At 43.6% G+C, this 24,064-nt stretch overlaps 3 protein-coding genes across 6 annotated transcripts in view; 2 read left to right on the top strand and 1 right to left on the bottom strand.

Moving 5' to 3' along the window:
• LOC6734616 overlaps positions 1-24,064 on the bottom strand; it is a 55,678-nt gene that overhangs the window by 25,071 nt on the left and 6,543 nt on the right. Inside the window, 3 exon segments of the mRNA XM_016168146.3 lie at positions 22,294-22,440; positions 23,519-23,644; positions 23,718-23,897. Coding sequence (XP_016027765.3) covers positions 22,294-22,440; positions 23,519-23,644; positions 23,718-23,897 — 453 coding nt within the window.
• LOC27207532 lies at positions 1,908-19,642 on the top strand. Of its 3 annotated transcripts, none has more exons than XM_016183216.3 (4): positions 1,908-2,089; positions 18,724-19,106; positions 19,175-19,298; positions 19,369-19,642. In XM_016183216.3, the coding sequence occupies exons 2-4, from the start codon at positions 18,747-18,749 to the stop codon at positions 19,482-19,484; spliced, it is 600 nt and encodes a 199-aa protein (XP_016027770.1). In that variant the 5' UTR covers positions 1,908-2,089; positions 18,724-18,746; the 3' UTR covers positions 19,485-19,642. The 3 variants fall into 3 exon arrangements, with proteins under 3 accessions (XP_016027770.1, XP_044778613.1, XP_016027769.1); XM_044922678.1 differs by having other exon boundaries at positions 1,913-2,089; positions 18,851-19,121; positions 19,369-19,640; XM_016183215.3 differs by lacking the exon at positions 1,908-2,089 and having other exon boundaries at positions 18,724-19,121; positions 19,369-19,640.
• LOC6734617 lies at positions 22,550-23,429 on the top strand. 2 transcript variants are annotated; one of them, XM_016181918.3, is made up of 4 exons: positions 22,615-22,754; positions 22,853-22,964; positions 23,024-23,147; positions 23,202-23,429. In XM_016181918.3, the coding sequence occupies exons 2-4, from the start codon at positions 22,905-22,907 to the stop codon at positions 23,342-23,344; spliced, it is 327 nt and encodes a 108-aa protein (XP_016027767.1). In that variant the 5' UTR covers positions 22,615-22,754; positions 22,853-22,904; the 3' UTR covers positions 23,345-23,429. The 2 variants fall into 2 exon arrangements, with proteins under 2 accessions (XP_002081625.2, XP_016027767.1); XM_002081589.4 differs by having other exon boundaries at positions 22,550-22,964.

Here is a 24,064-nt window from a genome sequence, read left to right as displayed (position 1 = left end):
CCCCGCTGACTCCTTTCCCAGCTGATTAAGCCGCCGGCAGCTTGAAGCTCTCCGTTTCCTGTCTTCTGGGCAGCACAATTCACACGCAAACTTTTATTGCGCTGACAAAGTGCCGCCCGCTGTGGCTTTTCTCCACAGGACCAGATTCATCCTGCTCCTCATCCCTGCGCCCACCTCCCTCTTCTCCACCTTTCTTTGCGGGAAATGGAGCGGAAAATATTTGCGACAAGCGGGACAAGCCAGTGCACACAGCACCTCGCCACGCCCCTTCTCTCCCCGCTTCTATACCCCTGACCAGCATATGTGCCCAGGCGAATTTCCCACGTTTTTTGTGCGCCACCAGAAAGGAAATCAAAATATTTCCGCAACTCAAATTGAAAATTGTCAATTTTTTATCTCGTTGCGGTTTTTCATCACAACGAAAAACCCTGTCATTTTCCCACTCCAAGCGCAGTAGGAATTCAATAACTGAAACCACTATCTGCAAACGCAATCGCCTATGAACATATTCTAAACGCCCTGCAACAGTCCAGTTACAAAGAAGCTCGACCGATTTAAAGAAATACTATTTTATGAATTTCTATAAAAAATTTATAATTTAACAAAATTCTATTTTAATTCCATTTAAAAATTTTTATTTCGGAATTACTGCAGATGTTGTTACCAGAATTTTTTCCCAACTCGCTCATCGTTTATTTAACATTTTCCCATAATTACTTTTCAATAAAATTTAACGTGCCTGGCTTTCTGTCAAACATGGTGGCGCTTGATGGTTTGATTTCCAACGAAATTTCATTATATGCCATCCTTTAAACTTGCATGACATGGGCTTCGATTTATGAAAGTTTGGGTTAGAGAATTTCAACTGTGTTGGCCTCCAGGTGACTTGTGTTTGTGTATGTATATACCCAGTGTTTTGTTACCCCAAGCTGCCTGCTAATAAAAAATCAATTAACTTGGCCTTGGTTTGTGTTCCGAGCTTCCTGCCTGGCTGACTGCCTGCACACGAACCGCGTTACTCAATGACAAGCTAAGCCAACTTCATGGATGGAAATCGATGGCCCCGGCTCACGTACCTCACTCCGGATGAGGAGGTGGTGGCCTCCACCCATTGCTACGGCTATGGCTTTGCCTAAGGCCTGGTGCGATAATTGATGTCAAATGCTCGTCACATTTGTCTCACTGCGAGTGTGTGTGTGTGTGTGTGTGAGTGCAGTCGTTAATCATATAGGCCCAGGTGGGAGGCACACCTGACTAGCAATCGACAGTGAAACTTAATAAGCACAAATTCTGGCACAGATAGAGACGTGAAAAGTGCCGTTTATGTTCCTAGAATTCAGATGTACAATCGCATTTTCAGATTTAGTGCCACCAAATGGGTTCTTCACTACATGCTACAAATTTGTTGAAAGCTAATCAAATATGCAAAGTTGTAGTAAGTGCTTTTAATGCGTTTGGTCAGTAATGAAAAGAGCGTTTGGATTTGACCTTAGGCTATTAGAAATGAAAAGCTGACAAAAAAGCTTGCACAAACTATATTTGTATTTATTGAAAGAATAATTTTGATGAATTTGTTAATAGCTTACGCTTTACCAGTGCCACCCATTATTCAAGGATGAAATATCATTCTGTTTGCCAATAAATCAAGTTCCCTTCTAATTCGCATGCGTGTTTACCCTAGTTCGCCATTCGCCGAGCTACATCCCGCCCATTTCTAGGTGAGATGTGTGCTCCACTTACTCCCGGCTTATCCCCAACTGTATCCTGCCTGACACGTGCATAATTAGTGTGTTGGCAGGGAGCAAAAGTGGCTGGCAACCGGCTCCGCTGATTGAGTGGCACAGATTAACAAATTCTGAGGCCCTGGGCTGTGGCGCCGAACAACAAACAACAATCACAGTTGCTGCGGCATGTTTGTGCGTCAAAACACAAAATACACTCGAGGCGAACAATTTAATTCGTTTGGTAAACAGGACACGGCCGGATGGAAGAAGTACTGCCGGATAGGTAAAAGTCGCCGGACGGCGGGAGGCGGACGGCCGGGATCCTGTCTGTATAAATAGAGGCAAGTGTTGGACCCGACTGCGTGGTAAGTAGCCGAGACCACTTCCTGTCAGGACGTAAGCCAAAGCCTCACCAACACCAAAACACTTTGGCACACACACTTATTCAAGGGATGTCGCACCTTGCTTAGCACACCGGCAGCCTCCTGATTCCGCCCATCACTTTACCTGTTTCCATTGCACGGAAAAAAATCAGATATTTATGCATTATCACGTTTTCATACGAGAATTAATGGATAAGTATCTCTCATACAACAATAAACGAAAATGGCTGCGAAATGCCATAAAGCTGCAACAATTTGCATTATTTAAATCATATTAAATAGCGCTTTAATTACCGAGAATAATTTATATAGTTTATGATGGAAAGCATACGGGTAATGTTTTTTGCCTTTAGTATCAAAAAGTAGTATTTAATCTCCTTTTGAGGGGAACTTAATCAGATTATGCTCGGGTAAAAAAGTGACTTTATGGTTGCTCCACAAAATGTACCAAATATTTTTGCCGCTGAACAAAAACTTTCTTAAAATAATCAAAAAAGTATATAATTTGATTCATGAAGAACCTCCTGTTCGTTTTCTTCTGTGCTTCTGAACACCCGCCTGGGGTTTCAGTTCGTCCGAGAAGAAACTTTTAGTGCTCTGCCCGCTGAGCCGTCGGGGTCGCGGCCATAAAAGTAATCATTTGTCATTGTCAAACGTTGTGCAAGCTGCAGCCAAGGAGTTGGCGGGAAAACACCTCTTGTCGCCTTTTGGTCACCTGCCAAATCGCTTTAACCGAGAACCCTTAAAGCGTTTTGGCGAACGGAAGCTGTTCTCATTAATATGCAACACTATCAGCGAGCGGAGTCCGCCTGTCGCACTTGCAACATGGTTTTCAATTATTTAAATTTTCATTAAAATTCCAGCAAAAAACGAAGGTGAGGCGGCTGCCAAAACTCAACCCGGATTCGGTTCGTTGCCTGGTCTCTGGTTTTTGGTCTCTGGTATCTGGCTGAGCCTGAGCCAGATCCCGTGCCCTCTGCCAATTTCGTGGCCTACTCGGAAATTTCGAAAAGTGTTAAAATCAGCACAAAGCGCAAAAAGTAGCAGAAGAAAAAAGGAGCGAAACAGCAGCAGAGGTGGCTGCAGAATAGCCGGGCGGAGAAATGCTGCCCGGAAAACTGCTGAAAATGCAAAGCTTGGTGGAATTTATTAAAAGGCCAAGCCAAAGAAAGTGCAAAATTGCTTTTGATAAAAAAGCGAGAACGAAACCGACGACAGCTGCCAGCGGTGTAGCGAGTATCAAGGATTCGTGGACGAAAAGGGACGAGCCATGGGATGCGATGCGATGCGCCCACTCGTGTTGCTGAGTTGCCAATATTGCAAATTGCATAAATGAAGTATTTCTGGGCTGGGGCTCTGCTCCTGCTCCCAACTCCCCAGCCGCACTATTTGAATTTCCATCTACCTGATCTCTCCAGCTTACCCAACTTGGGTTCCCGCCGGCGGAGCAAAAACTTTCCCTATTCCCTGTCAGCCACACTCACACACTGCGTATACGTAATGGCTTGCGAACGAGCAGCTCCTCAGTGGTTCGGCTGGGAAGTGCTCGCCTGGAAGGCATAATCCCAGTGCCAAGTGCCAATAAGTCAGTTATAAATTTGATGTAAAATTAAGCAAGAGGCCAGGACACACAGGCTTCGGCATTACCACCCCGGCACACAAATTGCTCGCAAGGACTGGCTGGCATCCTTCATACATTGTGCTCGGCTTTTGCCCTCAGACGAGGGAGTAGAATGTGCGGAAAAGGTTCACACGGTCCATACACTAAACGAAATATGTCCTAAAGCATTTTTCTAAATTAATTAAAAAATTTAATGCAACTGGTGCGTTTTGGAAAACACATAAAGTTAACCGAAAATATAAGAGAGAGAGCCTTGTTTGAAAGCGCATTATGTTTTGAAAATAATGTGAGTCTCAGCCAACGAAATAAAATTCTCTTTTCCACCATTGCAGCTCATTGTGGAAACTCCTTAAGTGCGTTGGTAAATTGAAAGAAGTTTCTAAATTTCAGGACTTGTTCGCCAAGTGTTTTCGGGCTGCAGCTGCAGCTTGTTAGCGTAACGAAGCCAAAAGGAGAGGCCCCGGAACACACATTCCGGGCCAAGATGTGGACGTGGCCGGAGCACCCGCATGTGCACGACTACGGCTTCCACGGGTATCTCCGCCTGTGGGCCCGGCAAATACGTCCTTGTCGGACTCATATTTTGGGGCATCGTTACGAGTGTGCCACAAGCAGCTCACAAATATTTGTGGGTCGCCATTCAGCACACACATACAGCACACAAGATGCAGCTACCGACTGCAGGCGATTGTGGGTGTGGGTTTAATAATAGTACAATTTATTGATTAAAGTTGGTGGGGCTGAGGGTTGGTGCTCGGTTTCCGGGCACGACATAATATTATTATATGTTAACTCAGTCCCGTCCCTTGCTGACAAATTGTTTTTGGTCTCGGTGTGATATATTTATGATGTTGTCCAGGGTCAAATAGTTCTATTTACACTTTCTGCTAGTCATTTCTTTTTATCGATTCGCTGCCGGAAAAGCGCCTGCCAATGGCAAGTTTGTTTTCCCCAAAAGTTCCAGTGGCTTGTAGTGGGAAATACGAATTACAAATTTATGGACAACAAAATAGACTTTTTGGACTAGTCAGATTTGAAGAGATAGTGCCCGCAAAACTTTCTCGGTCGAGTTCTTAATCGATTTCGTGGCTCAGAAAGCAATTTGGGAATGGAGTCCTGCAACTTAAGATGATTGATTAAATTTCGACGAGGTCAAGCGTAGTGCAGTCCAAGTTTGTGCCCTTGGATTGTTTGCTTGCTGAAAACAGATGTTTGTGTATGTTAATAACAGTAGTGTTCATTTGATTTAAGCATTCAGGTTTATACAAAATTGTTAGGGGATAAAGCCTTTAGTGTGCAAAGTTCTATCTTCGCTACTTTAAGTTTAAGTATCTCTTCACACACACATTGTTCTAGTGAAACGTTTTTCTGCGAGCGCTTTTCACGCTTCTCCATTCGTTTTGCCATTTTCTTTTTATTCCACCGACCAGCTTGCAGCATTAGCGCTTTGAAATGGATGCGGCAATTAAAAGCCATCATCAGATATCCCAGGCACTCCTCCGCTTCTGCTCCAGTAGAAGCAATTGGTAATCAAATAGTTTGACCATGGATGTCTCCATCGTGGCACTTCCATCTCCTGCACCTCGCCCGGCAGCTGCCTTTGTTTCAGCTGCCATCTAATGGCACATTCTGCTCCGGCGAATGGCTAACGAAACTATATCATTGACTGCCAAGAGGAGCCAGCGGCATTGCCATTAAAACGTAAGCTGATATAACGCGCAACATTCTAGCAAATGGAATGTTTTCATCTTCCTCACTGCCACACTCGCACTTACCCCTGAACTTCCCCCCCCCCCTGTCCGTCCAGCACTATTGCCATCAATTCCTCTGTTTATGGCCCTGCGGGTGAAAGCGAAAGTGAAAGTGGGAACGAGAGTGTCAAATTTCCGCTTTCAGCGCCAGCTGCATCGCCTGCTCGAAGGGATTTGTTCGGTGGGGTTTTCGGTTTCTGGCTCTTTTGGCTTCTTTGGCCAGGGGGTGCAAACACTCTCTACTAAGCAAACAGTTGTCAATTTCTGGTGGCGCAAATATTTTTTCCCATTTCGCCTTTTTTCCCTCCAAGAGGCTCACTTGGCCCGCACTTCTGTTGACTTCTATTCCATTCTTCTGTCAAATGCTAATGGTTGTAGTTGCACTTCTACCTGCCCACTTCAATCCGCCCACTTTGGCTGCAGCTGCAGCAGCTATATTCGATTTGGCCAGATATTGGCAAAGTGAGCAGCCAGGCGACAAGGTGACAACGGGCCAAAGTTTTCCGCTTGGCGGCCTGAGTGGCTTCCGCCGGAAGTGCAGCCGCGAAACATTGAATTAAAACATGGCCAAAATCGTTGTCATAATCAAATCGCTTTTTGGCTTGAGGCAGTAAGGCGCTCGAGCTTGACGAGATGATTGCAGAAGCAGTAGATAAGCTGAAAATGGCTACACAGGAATAAAATTTCCATATAATTATTCAAAATTTGTGTATGGTTCTTTGCCATACAAATTAACGAAAAATAATTTCTATTCCCTTAAAACCGAAAGCACAAGACATCCCATCAATTAAGTAAGCTGCAATATAAAATCAATTATATAGATTTCAGCTGTCAAACGAAATTAATGAATTTAAATTAATAAAGATAAGATAAATTCAATAATGTAAGATGTTATTTATGATTTTGGCAGGCTGTCAAATGCAAAAACTGAAATATTAAGTGCACTTTATATTAATTATGACACATTGGGAACGTAGATAAAAAAGGCAATACTGAGAACCTGTAAAAGGTTAAAAAAGTTGCCTCCGCTTAAACTTTTGTGGAGATGGTAAAAGTTATGCTAATGAAACCAGATTGCAGAGAATGCGCGAAAGTTATATCGTTACGAGTTATGGATGCCTTGCGGTGAATGGCAAGTTTTTTTTTTTACAGTGCACAGGACGATAGATGGGTATCTTACATGGACGCATTCAGCTGTGCAGGTCTCGCACTGACAACACATGTTCAAATGTTCAAGAACAATGACACTCAGAGCCACTCAACTGGATGTTTGTAAACGTTGCTCAGGCACAAGGCATAAGGCACAAGGACCAAGGACCTCTCTGCCAATAAGCAAAGCGGGATGAGCAGTAAGCAAAAGGCGGAGGATGGCAAGGAGATGGATGAGGATAAGGAGAAGGAGGCTCGGCACCAGATGCAGTGCAACAAGGGGAAACAATACGAAAAGGCGGCAGCCAGAGAGATAAACGCATATAAAACACAAGCTCAGCCGGGAGAGAAAGAAAGAGCAGCTCGAGCGGCGAAACAAAAGCTGTAAAATTCAGTGCAACGCACTCGACACATCCTTTCCCTGCCTCCCAAATGTCGTATGTGTGTGGGCCTGGCTGTGGCTGTGGGTGAGTCATTTAGTGCAACATGGGGCACTCGGAAGCGATGAGGTTGAGGTTGGCAGGACTAGCAGCTGGATGGCAGCCTGTCAAGCTGGTTTCACCATTTTTTTTTTTTGTTTTTTCGAGATTGTGCGATATCCGGCATGTGAAGGATGTTTGCACTGATGCTTCAGCCCCTTCCCGCTCCCTGCTCCTTGGTCCTTGGTCCTTGCCTTCTACTTCTGGGCCTCCGCTGTTAGCATGTTAAGTTGCGATTATAGGCTGTTAGTGTAGCTGGCGATGACGAGGCCTCATCCCGCCTGGCCGATGATTGAGCAACAGCAGCAGGAGGCAAGTCCCAGCCACTGTCATAGTTGGTAGGACCAACAAAAAAATTGGTTCTGTGATGTACGAACATCCCTGAGACTTTGGCAGCAATTTAATTAAAAATTTTAATTTGTGTGGCATGATTTAAGTCTTGCCACAAGCCTTTGTGCAGTTAAAAGGGAATGATTACACATTCTTTCAGCTGGTGTTGATATTTTTAAAATGAGCAAAAGGTTTTCTCTAAGTGCAACTGGGGCACAGATTTGCATTCTCAATTGGACTACTGAAGAGTCGACAGCATGTTTGTTTTTTCTGCTGCAACCGCTGCTCCTGTTCGTCCTTTTCGTGCTGCTGCTGCTGCTGCTGATGGTGGAAAGTGGAATGCGGAAAATGGATCAAGTGTGACTGACAAAGGACCTGATCAGGAGCCCTGCCAACATTAGAGGCGAGTCATTTGGCCCAGCCATTTCACTTGCCAAGTCCAATCTCAATTAGTTTGTTTTAGCATTCGTTTGGCGTTCTGTGTGGCTGCTCAACTGTTGGCGCAGCAATTCATAACCGACTAATTAGGGGCTTTAAAAGTCAATCCTTTCGACAACATCGGTGCGATTATGCGGCGGAGTAGGAGGGGGCGTAATGTGGGCGAAATACTCATTAGCTATTCATTTATTAATCGCATTCGCCACTCGAGCTCGATTGCCGATTGAAATTCGAATTTATTCGCGTCGTTCGCCGCTTCATTGTTAATTTCTCAATTTAATTTAGTCCGCCACTTGGGCGCTACAATGGCCAATGCAGATGTCAGCATAATCGCATTGAGTTGTCATTAGTGTGTGACATTAATTAAGTTAATCGCCATCAGCGACGGCAAGAGCAAAAACAACGTCAACAGGGCGACTTGCGTGCGTGAAACAAGTAGAAAATCGAAAATCCAATTAGAGCCAGTCCATCAGTCAGTCAGTCAGTCATTCGGTCATTTCGTTATTTAGTCATTCACTCATTGGGTCAGCCAGTTGACAGGTCAGTTGTTGGGGCTATAGCCCGATTTCAAGTCCGATTGCACCTCATAAGCCCATCAGTAATTCACATGCGAGTGGTCTAAGGGTTTAGATACAATTTATCGTGCCTGCTTTCCAATATTAACCCCACTTAGGCACCACTCAGATGTAATCATAATAATAAATAATAGTAAATAAGCAACAATTTGATTGCGAGGCCCTGGGCACATGTGATTTAAGTGCTGTGCAGGCGCCTTCTCGACCTTGAAAGTTGGAGTGTTTGCCATAATTTCACGGGCAATTTGCCTTTTAGCCAGCCACATAAACTCAATTGCGCGTTAGGCTTAGGGTGTGTGTAAAGTAATTGGATTTACTTATATATATAGGGCTTTTGCGTTCAGCCATAGAGCTAAGACCCCACTTAGAATAGCTCAAGAACTGTGTCAAATATATCAGTTAATTTGAACGCGTCTTAACCCCAACGCACAGCTGCCAAATGAAATGAACTCTTCGGCGACATGTTTGCGGTTTCATTCAATTATGCCAAGCGACTGCATTAATATTTTATTCATCGCTTCTGCATCCAGATTCCCGAGCATTTTGCTCTCCTCCTTCAGAGTAGCTTAATCAATAAGAACTGATGCAGCTGCACACGCATGAGGATTGAATGGTGTACACAGGAAAAATAATCTTGGTTTAAGCTAACATACTTGAAAATAAATACTTATTTTAGCTATTAATCTTGAGAAGGCTGATAGACTTCATATTTTTGCTTGCAACATTCTTAACTTTTTCCCAAAACTTATTATATTTATTATCTTACAATTTGAGCAGTGCAGTGAAAAGTTGCGGATAAAAGCCAACACGAAAAATCGAGTTTCCTCCGTCCTGCGCATTCATTATTCAGCCCGAGCTGGCATAAACGTACCCAATGCTGGCTGCATATGGCCAGTGATCCGGGCTCGCAGCCCAGAAAAGATTTCATATGCAAAAGGGGAAAACTTTTTAAAGTCAAGACATTTGGCAGGCGAACTTAAAGTGAAGCTTGGCCAAGTAAAAAGCAGAATAAATAGGAAAAGGACAGGCCAAGGAGCGTCAAGTCCATGAATATTTCAAGCCGTACAAAGCACACTCACACACATTCGCGTACATAAGCGCACACACACGCACACATGAGTGGAGCGCGCTCACCCACACATGTGTGTAATCTTGGCGCTGAAAAGTATGCAGCAGGAAGAGCTGCCTCGCTGTCGTCGCTGCTTAAGCGCAAACAAATCATACGGCACTTTTGCCGCAGCAGACAATTGAAAGTGTGTGGGTGTAAGGATACGGCTTGTGCGTCTGTGTGTGTGTGTGTGTGTATATGTAGCAGAGATGATGCCACAAAGTGCACTCGAGCATCAAGAAATGAAAATACTATTTAAGCCATTTTATCAACATAATCGTAAATCATTTTGCACTTTTCGCATAAAAGTCGCCGTTCTCGGTCTCGTCCTCGTTGTCGCTGCCTTTGCCGCTGTCGCAATAAAGGACCAATTGTCTAGTGCATATAATTTGTTATTGGATTTGAGCAGCTGCTCCTCGGGTCCTGGTTACTGGGCCCTGGTTACTGGGCCCAGGTCTTGGGTGTTGATTTTGCTGGCTTTGGCCATTGTTCGGCTGCGTGTGCGTTATGTGCATGTATTTTTAGCTTAACACTCGCCAGCTTTGTTTTGCTCCTTTTGTCATACATTTCACGCTTGGCAGGACCACATCATTATACACACATACGTACGAGTGTGTGTGTGGCAGGACACTCTCCACGTCCAAAGCTCGTTTATGGCCTGCCAATGTGGAAATGGAAGTTGTTCGTGCCTGGACCCAAAACGCCCACGACCACGCCCCATAAAATATGTGTTGAGCCAGGGGATTATCTTTGGCAGCACAGCGTCTGGAACAACATTGAAATATTTGTCGGCAAGCAAAGCTGCTTAAACTCACTAGCAGCCCGTCTCTCTCATTTGCGACTACATATGTTTATGGCACATAGTTTTCCTTTTAGCCAACACGTGGGCCCGACCAAAAATCATCCAATTAAAATTCCATGCCAATGCATTTGCCGCACGAATCGTTTATAAATTGAGCAGAGCTGAGCGAGGGGAAAGCACGAACAATGTTTTCTTTGAAAATATTTTCGCTAACACCAGCCAGCTGCATTTTCCACCCACAATTGCCACCCCCTTCTGGCCATTGTTCGCACATCCAGAGAAATTGATATTTATGATAATCAAATTGATTTTTAATCATTTTAACAAGGTTCCATTGTATATCGCAAAATAAATTGTTTACCTCGGCCAGCGAAACTACATAATGAATTAGTGTATACCATAGGCAAGCGTGATGGACTTTTTTTCCAGTGTGCTGTTTGTGTTCACAGGCAAATGAGCAGCGAAATGAATGGGAAATGAAACGATAACTATGCCAGACACGTAAACTTTTCCTCTGCTGATCTATAGTACACAAATCGATGACGATTTGAATCCAATTAAAGCCACTGGAAACTATAAGTTTCAGCCACTCGGAGATCTCCGATTCCCCGTGCAATTAAGCTGTTTCGCTATGGGAAAACCTCACTTGCTTTGGCCTACATTTGCTGAAAAGCCAAATCTTGCATAAAATAGGTTCATGGCTAAGACCAAGAAATATATATAAGTCAAATTACGGCCGCTGTCGCTGGCACATTTCAGGGAAAAGTAAAAGAAAGCTAAGGATGGAGAATGGGAAGAGCAACTATTTCCTTTCGGCATAATAAGCGATTTTCCGCTCGTTTTCTATTAAAGCCACATAAGATGGTAGACCCCAGGGCGATTTCTGCGGCTTAAATGCGACACGCCCACACAAAAAGCAACTCAAGCATACACACGCACACACACACAGATATTCGAGTGTGCTAGTAGCACTCGCACATTTCCGAACGGCCATTGAAAGTGCTAGTGCGATATGGTACTATACCAAACCATACCATACCATACCATATATATGTATGTATGTACCTGAAACCAAATGTATAAAAGAAAGCGCCACGTTCTGCGCTTTGTGGAAAAACATTCGGCCTTGTACCAGTTGCACTTACTCGTACCTCCGCCTCATTTATTGTATTTCCAGCATATTTTCATGTGCGATAGGAGCTGGGAAATGGGATTTCAAATGAGACTAGTGCCGTGCACTTGGCCACCGTAAAGTTTCCCCCAAACGAGGCTTTAATTGCAGCCCAGAAACGTGCCGCGAAGTTTTTGGCAAGCCAAATGCAACGGATTGGAGCGGAGTGGAGCGGATTACTGCCACTGCGAACCCAGGCAAATCAAATTGCAGCGAACGATCCGAGTGAGATTCGCAATCAAGTTGTCACGACGTCAGCGAAAGCAGAGATTAAATGACATGCATACTTGCAGCTCAGCTATTTTGGCCGTGCCGTGGCCCATTGATTTATCGCAAATTGATGGTGTCACTCAATTGGCCCCCGCGTTTTTCATTTGCAGCCGCGATCAATGCAAATCCGTTTGTCTATGCACATCACGTGGCATCGTTTACCATCCGCCATTCACCTGAAGTAGACGGAGTGGCTCAGTCCTGAGAAATGCTACGGGTGGTGTAATGAAGTGCCTGCTCCATAAGGTACTTCAGGCCGAAAGGAAGTGAAATGGGAGTAATAGCAGTGATGGAAGTACTTCGTTAGGGGAAAATGAATTCACTACACTGGAAGAAAAGTGTTATAAGCCCTATGAATCTTATTGAAAGAGAAATGGTGAAGTTAGAGAGACATAACATTTCTATGTAGGAAGCCCACTTGAGAACTGGCTTCAACCTATTCAACCTCAACTTCGAAGCTTTTCTTCTTGTGCAGCTATTCATTGATTTCTCGGCACACAAATTTGTGGCAGCTCCTTGGCATATTTCAAACGCTGCAAATGAGTGCGGCACACGCTGCTCCTGACGAGCAAAGGGGCAGGGGAAGGGGAATGGGAATGGGAAGTGGGATATGTGCGGGCGGCACAATCAGAGGCACCATCACGGGCACAGGACACATTTTGCAGCTGCACAGCCGCCTCCTAATAATATATGCAAAGCACTAACGACAGCAGTAATAAAAATGCATGAGGCTGTGGGCAGGCAAAAAAATTGCAACTGCGATAAAATGCGTGAGTGTGAGTGTGTGTGTGTGTGTGGTGGGTGGGCACATGAATATGGAAATTTTTTGGCATGACTGCCTGGCTGATGCAGGGGCATTACAAAATGCTCAGGCGCTCGAGTTAATTGCCGAGCACATGGCGTATGCGTGATTTCTTCGAATTTGCCTCAAAGTATGCAATGGCCATTGACCACAGAAATGAACTGCCACCCCGTGGCAACAACAACTACTGCTGCTGCCAAAAGCAATAAAACCAACAACAAAAAATGCCAGACGGCAGGGGAAAAAAGTTCAAATGCACAAAGTTCGCAGTTCAGACCACAGAAATGGCAGTTGGAAAAAAATATTGAGGGAGGGAAAAGTTTAAAATTCAAACAGCAAACTAAAGCTCACATGGCACACAGAGGGAAAACACAGTGATAATTAAACTTTCGACAACGAAGAGCAGACAGTATCACTTCTGCCTGTGCCATTGCCTTTTCCTTTGCCTCTGCCATTGCCATTTGCCATTATTCAACTATTTTACTGACACTCGTAACACTTGTCGTGGGCGGCCAGCCGTGGCCAACATCTACATGCTGGCCTGGCCAAAAAGAAAATACAGAGAAATACAAAAAAATGTACAAAAAATAGACCAAGATGAGCACATACTATATAGAGACAACGACAAAGGCGGCCCAGATGGAGGCGGAGTGAGTAGTAAACTTGTAACAACATCCTTATGCGATAACAAGCAGCGGCGGGCAACAATGGCAGGCGAAACTTATTTGCATAAATAAAAATTGAAAAAGCGGAAAATAAAAAGCGAAGAAAGCGCAGGAAAATGGCAGCCAGTGAGGGGGAAGCCAGAGTGAGTGTGAGGCAAAATAAAAGACAAGTGCCAAGCAAATAGTGCAAAACTTTTCCTTTTGAAGGCGAAATGCAGCTCGCAAAGGCAAATACACTCATGTACTTGCACTTGCACCGCAGAAAGAGACGGACAGAGTTCCTATCCCGAGCGGAAAGAGAGATGGATATAGATTATGCGGCTGGTAAACGTTATTATTCTATTTTCCTGACGGCCAAAGTTTTGCTTATTGAATATGCACTGGCCAAATGAAATTATGGAATTTATTTAGACATCTATTTGGCTCTTTGGTCCAACTTTGGCCGCAACTATTTCTGTAACCTTTTTGGCCAGATCAGAGAAAATATATGTTGATGAAAAAGGGCTTGCAAAACTGTAAGCATAAATTACTCACATATTTTGGGAGGTGCTGGAATTAGGAGGCTAACTTAAGAAGTATTTCACATAATAAGTTGTGTGTTAAATATTATTTGGTAAATGTTTCTATAGGGAAAATTCAGAAATGCATTTAAGTTACTACATTAAAGCGTTTTCACTTGATTTCAGTTGTGATTCACAGAAACATTGCAAATCAATATCAGAAAGCGAAACAAAATAAGAATTTATTTAATGGCATTAATTTTTCAATAAAATAAACACCCCCATTTAGACACAAATCATGATCTTGGTATCAGCTTTAGCCATAATGTATATTTATTTGCGAGCCCGGAAAATATGCGCTGATTCAGATAAATACATAGAGGAAAGGTGGTGAGTGAGTGAAACCGCAGGCGTAACCAAAGCCCGCTCATTAAATATACAGCAGAGTGAAATGTCAACGTGGAAATTAATTAACTCGTCGCGAAAGCCAGGACTCCCCACTCCCCACTGCCCCCGCCCATCCCCCACTCGCATCTCCACCATTCCAGCGCGGTTGAGGTCACATCGCTGGCAGTTCCAGGCTCATATTTCAATCAAAACTGCGACAGCTGCAAGCCAGCGGCATAAGCTCGAACATAATTTTGGCAACGGTCCATCAACGGTTTTGGCCCGCTCGGTCTGGACCAGATTCGCCTCCTTGCCACATCGCCACCTCGTGGCAGCCGCGGCTCATCAATATTTACAAGCGGCGAGCCCCGAATTTGTCACCCCAACGTTTTCCAACGGGGCCGGAAAGTTAATTGCCAAATGACACAATTAATGCCGGAGCAGTGGCAGTCGGAAAAAGGCCACAGGAACACACCCACACAAACCGGCCAAAATTGACAGTTGGGGGCCAAATGGAGGCGGCTTAACCTCAAGATTAATGTACGGCAATTAAACGTTTAAGTGTTGATTAATGTGACTTTCTGTTTGGCCAGGATCAGCGGAGCCACGAGAGAGGCAGGAGGATGCAGCGGAGATGGCTCTCGGCCAGCTGCTCTGTCAATCTTCTCACCGAAAGGAGAAGAAAACTCAAGCAGCTCGGCCTCGCGTTTTTCCATTTTCTCTGATTGTTATCCTTGTCGCTTTGTTTGCAATGGTCGTCTTTCGGGTGGCCATAAATTCCTTGAGTAGGCACTGCAACAACTCAAACTCAAACGGCAGACATTCGCATTTATCATCTTTACGGGTTAACTGCCAAAAATGCTTTGAGGCGCCCTGTGGAAAGTAGAAAGTGGGTGGAAAGTGGCAAGTGGGTGGCAGTACAAGGGAAACTGAGTGGAATTGCTCCATGCCTCACCAAATCCACAAAGTCAAACAATGTTGTATGCTTTACTAGTTTTATCATTGCTCCTCTGGCTCATCGCCCCACCTCCACCTCCGCTATCCTGGTTTTCCCTGTATCCTAGCCATATTTTTGCTCATCTTCCTTTATCCCATTTCACCCAGGGAAATTCGACTGCGTTTATCTTGTTGAGTAAGGTGAACAGAACACGGAGCATAAACTATGAATGTCAGATAAACAGCCGTCAGCTTCGCAGGACCAGCAAAAGCTGAAGGATCTGAAGGGTTCGCATTAGTGGGTAAGCGAATTTTAAAACCATTAGGTCCTTTTTGCTTTTCAAACCGAATCCTTTCCGTCCATAAAGAGTGAACTTTATTGGCTTGGCCAGCATGGCATACTTTTGACGCAATCGTAAATTCCACCGAAATCGCCAAGGGAAGAATAAAAATGTTATTCGATTTGCAACGACAGCGAGCGAAAGCAAACCATTTCCTAGTAAAATTAATAATGGCAACACAAACTGTTATCTAGTTCAACTTCAATAAAATTCAGTTTAAAGAACTCGCTGGAAAAAATTGAAGCTTTAAAAATGAAAAGATTTCGTTTAGCTTGCTTTTTTAAGTTCTAATCACATTAAGTATATAAAAACACCTTAGATTCCTAATGTTCTAAGGACGAAGTCAAATCTCCTTGTTATGTCTCTATTTCACGTGCTTACTAATATTTAATTTACATGTAATGCGAGTGAAACTTAGTTTGCGCTTAGTGCTAAACTCGGCACATGTATTCAGTTGCGGACCAGATTTATCTCTCCAGCAATAAAATATTCAAGACACAAGCATATCAACTTACGATTTGCCTGTCCTTGCACTTTTTCTACCAATTTCACAGATTTCCATCAACTTGGCTCCTGCTGACAGGCGAATATTTCCCTTCCAAAGAAGCAGCTATCCGAGGGGAATACAATGGCAAGTTCTCGTGGCTGGCAAAACAAATGACTAGAAGAGGCTAGAGCAGCATATCTGCTGATTTTCAAATGAAATTTTAATGAATGCAAACACACCCACATGCAGATATGCCAGATACTAGATACCAGATACCCATGGCGAGTGCCAGGAATCGAAACTGAAACTGAAAACTGAAACTGTTTTTCGTGCCATTCGTGCGTCAACGAAATGTGAAATCTCCAGAGCGCCAAGCGGCTAAAAATCTGTCTGTCCAAGTGTCCATCCAGTTTCAACCAAAACGACCCCAAAGGCACTCCCACTTGGCCCCCAGTAAAAGTAGCAGTGTACATCTACAACTTTTTTAGACCCAGCATTTGGGACATTATGTAAAGTAGTTGGCTTCCTGAAAAAAATCCTTACATTTTTTACTAATTTTTTAAAAGAAAATGTAAACATTTTAGCTAAAAGATGTATCTAACGCCGTGAAGCATACTTTGCTTGACTTAAGATACTTAACACATGAATTTGTACAGGGTATCTCAAAGTCGACTCACTTGACTGCCTCACGCTTTTTAATTTGCATTGGTGGCTGTGACCCTGCCACTTAATTATTTATCAGCCAACAGCGAAAACCTTCAGTGTAAAACTGCAGAACTGCAAAACATTTTCTCCTCGTGTTCATTCACTAAATTAGTTGAAGCATACATCCGTTAGATACGATTCTGATGATGAATGGGCGGTCGGTTAATTGATACCGAAATTCGCAAATGAATACCCATTGTTCATTGTTCGGCGCGTCCTTTTTGGCCGCTTGACTGCTGAACAGGAACAGGTAGTGGGCAATTAAAACGGCTGAGGCTATGGGATTTGCTCCTGATTCAGCGCCATTGTGTGTGAGGCGCGGTGCTGATGTCTTTAATTAAATTTGCCTTTAGCCGCAAATCCTTTTATGCCGCCGCCATTTTGCTGGGGCTTCCTTTGGCATTTGACTTCGCCTTCGTCTGACGCTTTCCCAGTGTTTTTCTGTGCGGATTCCAAGGATGCAACCGCAGTTGCCCCGGGCATCCCCAGCTCCTGGCGAACAGCGGCGGCATCTTGTGATTTATTATTAAACATGAATATGAATTCCTGGATGGAATGTGCTAGGCGAAGGCTGCAGGGGATTGAGACGCAAGAACTGAGCAAAAGAAAGAAAACGCTGCCAGGACCTGTTGGCATTTTTATGCCAGCGTTTTTATGATTAATTAAAATTTATGCCCGAGCAAATTATGCTTCCAAATACAAAGACCCATAGACCCATAGACCCATAGACCCATGGACCTATAGAACCGCATGCGTATAAATATTCCTATTCAACGCGCGGGCATCAATTCCTTGTGGCCATCAAGTCGCGTGATTAAGATTAAGAGGATTGTCATAAAGAAGAACCCAATTTGGGCAACTTAATTGGTGGCCCTCGAGGGGCGAGTGGTGAATGGTAAATGGGGAATGGTGAGTGGCGCGAAAAAAGCAAAACTATGCCGAATGTCCGGAAAAAAGTAAGCGCATTTCATATTTATTAAAGCAATAAAATAAAGTAGGAACCAACACGGGCGTCGCCCAGATAACGTGTCAGGACCCCGAGAAATATCACTGTGTCACCCACACACCAGCCTACACCCACACAAGCACTCGTCACACACACACACACGCGCAGAAAGAGACACTCCCACGCACACACTTACACAAATTGAGGGAGCCATTGTAGCTTTGGTTGCGGTTAACGTGCAAATTTGTGTGCTCCCGTCACGATTGGCCTACGGATTTGTCGTAGGTCCCTGGGCTAGGATTCGACTCGAATAAGTTAGTGTGGGCAGGGCCATAAATTTAAAATTAACCCTTTACAAAAGGAGCACAGCTTTTGACCTTCAGTCGACGCGCTTAAACATAAATCCTAGGGACCGAAAGCCTCTTCTCGAGTTCTGCGAAATTAATCTGCTTTGCAGGTGGCCCGTTTGTGCATTTTAAATCGGTAAAAATAATTCCAGTCACAATGCGATTAATTAATTGAATGAGTTTCCACTCTCGAGCCAAATGGAATAATTCAAGCATATTGGCTCGGATGGCAACCGATAAGGGATATTCGCAGCAAATTGTCATTGCAGTAGCAGCATCAGCAGCACGCCATACAATAATAAATAAATGGGAAACACGACTTGGCCGCGGGCATTTTTGAAACAGGGCCGAAATGAAACTGAAATGAGGGACTAAGGAGCGAAGGTCGGGCGGACTGACTCAAGTGGCTGCTTCGCAGTCAAGACAATTCGAAAAATGCTTTTAAAAGGAAATCAGTAAGGGAATTTCGCTTATGGGCAACTGATTGTGCCATCGAATCGGGCGGAACAAGTTGAACAAGTACCGGAGGGTTTGGCGGAACAGGAAGGAAGCGATTTTTTGTTGTCCGCTTTTGCCATTTTTGTTTTTCTGTTTCTGGCTGCCACACTTGGAAAATTGAATTGTTTTAGATTTTCCTTCACTTTGGGGCTCTCCTTGCCGCAGCCTATAAATCAAATTGGATTTTCTTGTGCACTTAACTCCGATTGACCGAATCGGAGGAAGTAAACCCAAAACTCAATCACAGGCTATCGATGAAAAGTTCATTAGTAGGCTGGCAACCAATTGTTTAGCGGCATTTATTTCAGTAATCTATTGAAATCGGTTGAGAATGGCGTATTTTCGAAATTTTCTGAATTCCCCCAATGACTGGACCCGACTTAATGAAAATATCAATGGAATAAAGCCACTGACTAGCTGCTTTTATTTCTTCGGCTTGAAAACGGGCTGCACTTTGATTGCCGGATTCGAAGCATTGGTAAATGTGCTCCAAGTGTGCAGCATTTACTTGTCGGAAATGGAGGTCAAGCCCAAAATCACAACTACGGAGTCACCGGATTCGATGTTGGTCACTAGGGAACCGGACGGAGATATGCTGGGACCTAACATAAGGACGCCTATGTTTGAACCTAACCTGTACTTCCAAAAAGCACTAATCTCGTTGACTATCTTCAGATCCTTGCTACTTATTGTAGGTGCAGAATGGGTAAGTAGCTTTCATACAAGTTCAAATAATACATAATACTATACTCTTGCCAGAGTCACATAACCTGTCTCGTCCTTTGGATTTGCATTACGGTTATAACCTTGTTAATTAACACTTGTAATAATATTATGCAAGATGACGAGCTGCTGACTATTCTTTTTTCTACCATTTCATTTTGTGAGTAAAGAAGTAGATTATGTGTATACTCCTTTTTAACCTTTAACTTTATTTTTAACACAAATTTCAGTTCTCGAAATCTATTTCTGCGCAGTGGTTGCCTCCTTGGTTTTGAAATTGCAGCAAAAACTTCGTCGTAACGTGCAGGAATCGGAAGTGCTGTTCACACGAATCGAGGAAGTTTAATTAAATGCAAGATAATTGAATTATACTTTTAAATTTTCAAGCTCCTACTTACAATTATTTAATTTTTACTTGGTTTGTTGCATTCCCAAATTGAAAAAGCATGTACTCATAATAATTTGGAATAAATACACAATACACTGCAATACTTTGTCATTTTCATATCTAAAACAAGGCTATTAAAAGCTGACATAAAAGCGTTTTTAGCTTAGTTAAATGGTAAAGCATATGGTAATTCAAACAAATATTTCATTGGTAGTTAAGTTATAACATGCCTGGCCACTACAACCAATTTTTGAGCTACATATGTATGCACAGATTGCTACTTAAACATGCGTTTATTGTGGCTAAGTAATTGCATTTGCATTCAAAATCATGAAACATACACGGAGCGGCGCGAAAACTTGCACATTTGCATGGGAAAATCCGGCAAATGTGCGCACTGAAAATATAAAATATCGGGGTGTAGGAATCTCAAAAATTGATTGCACTGGCAAATTGGACAGGAAACAAAAGGCTGAAACGCTCGTTATCGCGATAACGAGTATTTCATCGTCGAAAATTGAAACCAAATATTGAGAGTATCGAGTTTAAATTCAAATTCTTACTTTTGCGTACGGCGATTTTTTGGGCGGTTCTCGCGAGGAGGTGGCCGCTGCTGCCGTGGGCGTGCCGCGTTTGTTGGGCCGATTCTTTTTGAGAACGATAACGCGCATGATGTGGCAGATATATATATATTTATTTATGTATATATTTTGTGAGGGGGTGTAACGTGTGCGTGTGGCTCTCGGCTACTGGTATTTATTTACGCAAAGTGTTTTTAACAAACAACAATTTCGAGGTGTCGCCGTGGTCGCTAGTCTCTCTTTAAAATTTCTCAAGTGATGGCCGTTCACAAACGGGTTTCCACTCCTCGCGACATCGAAGTCGGATTCAGATATAGCTTTCGGATTTGGATTCGGATGCGAATTCAGATGCGGATACGTATGCGAAGTGTGTTGTGGGTGGTTGGTAGTATTTGGTGGTTACAAGTACGTGTACGGGTGCTATTGCGACTGCACCCACATTCGGGTGGTGCGGTGCAGGCACAAAGGTCACGAAATTACAAAATGCAAAGCGAGCCGAGCCTCTAGCTCTAGATAGATTTTTACATAGTTGATGTTGCAATTACTGAGTAAGAATAGGTTAAACTACATCTAGATTAGCAAAGAGTATTGGTTATTTACAGTACATACGAGCTAGCTAGATTGATTGAGTTGTGTTTTATTGGCATTAGTTTGCACTAGCTTCTGATTGGTGAAGTTAAGCACTTGGCCACGAATTTCGACTACTTGGCTAGAAATTTGTTGTAGAAGGCAGGCAAAAGATTTGAAGTAATTCTGGCAGTGCTACATTAATTCGTTTTTTTTTTTTTTGTTTATTTATATTCTTTTCTATTTGTTTTTTGATTCGAATTCGTTGGGCGCACGGTGCGTATGCGTGATTGGTTAATAAAGCTAAGTTATTTTACATGGACTGTCGACTAGTTGGTTGCATTACTATTTTGATCATCGTTTATTTACTTACGCGCTGCACTCAATTCAATTTATCTTGTGTGTGGCTATCAAAATAGAGAACAACTCGCCTAGAAAAGCCTGCCCTGAACTGCGCTCTAAAATTATGCATATATATTAGGAGGATATATATATATGAATGGTGTCTGTTTTCGGGATATATATATATTGATATATTTCAATTTTATTTGGATTTTAGGTTTGTGTTTCGTTTGCTTTGGTTTCTTAGCTAGCCCCTCCAGTTGCGCGATTGGCAGCCAATCGCACCTCAGTCGCGACGAAGAACGACGACGACGGCGCGTTTACGGATACGGATACGGCTGCGGAAGTACGGCTACGGCTACGGCTACGGCACTACGGCTACGGCTAATTTGTCGAACGGATCACCCAAGAGCGGAGCTGGCGAGCCGCGTTACGTATACGTCGAAGTGCAAGCACGTGACTGACTCGGAGCGACCGTTGCACGCTGCTTTTATAAACAGCGACATCGGGAAAAGGCTCGAATGTCTGGCAACGCTTCGCATGCAATTTTCCGCGCGCGCTCTCTCTCTCTCTCTCTCTGTCTCTCACTCTCGCTCTCTCTGAACTGGCTTTTCCGAGCCCTGTTCGGCAACAGCTGATTCACTTGCAGGCCCAGAGGTTGAGGTTACAGTCAAAAGCCTGATGGTTTTTCCCAAACTCACACGCAGTAATAGTTAGTCACACCAGAAAATACAGAAAATCGCACACCACACGGGGTAATTTTGGCTGAGTAACCCTCTTTGGAGGACCGCAAAAAAACAGGGAACTAGCAAATGCAGGACAAAATCAAGCCAAACAGCCGCACTGACCACGCACAAGCTAATCTACCGCAGGACTAAGCGAAAGGCGAAGGACGAACCTAACCCACAGTTGGCTCCTGCTGGCGGCTTTCAGTACTCCAATGAGCGAGGGAGATGGCGAAACGCTTGGGTCACATGCGCAGTCGCCAATCAGCTGTTTGACCTACATACGAGCGCCAGTTCATCTGTACTTTCAAGCGTGCAAACGGGGGGCGTGTCGGGCGTCCCGACCCCGCCTAATGGAACTCATTAGATCTCGGCCATGAAAAGTTCCCCCAAAAAGCTGCCAGCAACAGGTCTGTGGAAAGCTAAGGGAAAGCTTTTCCATGGCATAAACTTAACTTCGAAATGGTTTCATTTGCCGCTTTTCCAGCTTTATCGTGGTATATTTTCCCGCTAAACTTTAGAGCTTTTCACCCCGACTAAATCGAAACTCACCTGAGCCCTTATGGCCGCCAAATGGATCTGCTTGGCTCGCAGGTCGAACTTCTTCATGGACAAATCCTCCTGCAGCTCATTGACCTTGTTGTACAGCTGGCCCTCGATTCCCCGGGTCTGCGTTCGATTTAGAGCTTCAATGGAGTCCTGCGGGAGGAAATTAAACAGTCACATTGATTATTCAAATAAATAAACATATAATATTATAGATCTACTTGTAAAAGAAGGCTAGTTAAAAGCTTTCATAGGCAATACCCCAAATAACATATTCGACTATCATTAAAAACAATTGCCCGAAAATGTCTTCTAATGAAAATAGCCAAGGAAGTCGCCGCAATTCGAAAAATCGCCATTGGAACAACAAATGGCGCAGTTGTAAGGCCATTCCCAGATTGAAGAGCTTCTTCTACTTCTTCGATTTGGAAAAAGGATGCAGGATAATAGCGGGTTTTGAGGCTTTGGTGAGCGTGATACAGATATGCAGTATATATCGTTTATCCAATCAATCAGTGCCAAGTTATATGTTACCTGATCCCTTTTGGATCACAAAAATCGACAGGGAAGGAATAATCAAAAGAAGGTTGCTATATCATACAAGTCATCGCTTTTGCATGGGACTCGGATTGGTTACTGTTCTCAATTCGCTGCTGTTGGTGATTGGAAGCAAATGGGTGAGAGTCGACAGATGGTATTCGAATATAAAGGCTAATACCCTTTCTTTTTCGTCAAGGGTCACCAGGTTTGCCTCTTTCTTTGGATTTATATAACGGTATTCACTACTCTCATATCGAATATAAATAATACCTTAAGGAACTCCAATTTTGCACAAAATTTTTTAATAGTTCCGTCTTTGAGTAAGTGTTAAAACGTGGTCTTCGCAAAAATATAAACAATATAACCTCTAACAGCTCTGGAGGGCTATTTCACATTGGTAGTTGCATCTTTAATTTGTAAATTCCACGAGAAGCGAGATGAGTGTAACTCATACACCGAAATGCACTCCTCAGACGGCAAAGAGCTCAATTCCATCGAGAATACCGAACAGATATAAGCGTTTTTTTGTGAAATTTAAAGGATAATAGAAAAAACGATTGAGTTATTGGCCACCGATTCAAATAAAATCTTTCGAAACATAACAAACCATTTTTTTAAGTACCGACATGGCTGCGATATCGTACTGTGAGCTTTTATTATTTTGTGTATTATTGTGGATTATTCATCTCACCTGCAGCTGACGTATTTGCAATTCCAATTCGATGGCCTCCCGCTTCAGCGACTCCAACGCGGAGCGTTGTGACAGTGTGGAGTGCCGGTCGAAGACCAACTCGTTCCGCAGGCAGGGCGTCATCTCCTGCGGCGGACAGGTGCCCACAAAAACAATCACTTTAGTCCGCCGGACAGGTGTTATATGCACTACTACTCACATTGTGGTCGCCCGCCTCCTCGCCGCCCTCTGCTTGCGGCGATGCAAAGAGTCGTCTGGGAATCTTCTGGGCCTGCGATGGTTGGGCCAGGAGTCGGACGAAGTTCACCAGATCCTGTTGAGGTGAGACAGCTGCGCACTGGTTGGTCAGGCTGTTGTACCGCTTGGCTTGGTCATTGGCCTGCGGAGGTGGACAAATAATTATGATTTGGACACATTTCTTGCACAGATATTGTGGTTTCCCTTAAAATGCAGTTGCATGTAGACTATTTACATATTTATGCTATCTTTATCTAGTACTTATCAAATTGTACAGTTCCAATGCCCTTAAATTTTATAGATATCTAG

The sequence above is a fragment of the Drosophila simulans genome, chromosome 2R (assembly GCF_016746395.2).
Source record: "Drosophila simulans strain w501 chromosome 2R, Prin_Dsim_3.1, whole genome shotgun sequence".
NCBI lineage: Eukaryota > Metazoa > Arthropoda > Insecta > Diptera > Drosophilidae > Drosophila > Drosophila simulans.
Note: the sequence above shows the minus strand (reverse complement) of the source record. Positions and strands in the feature narration are given on the sequence as shown.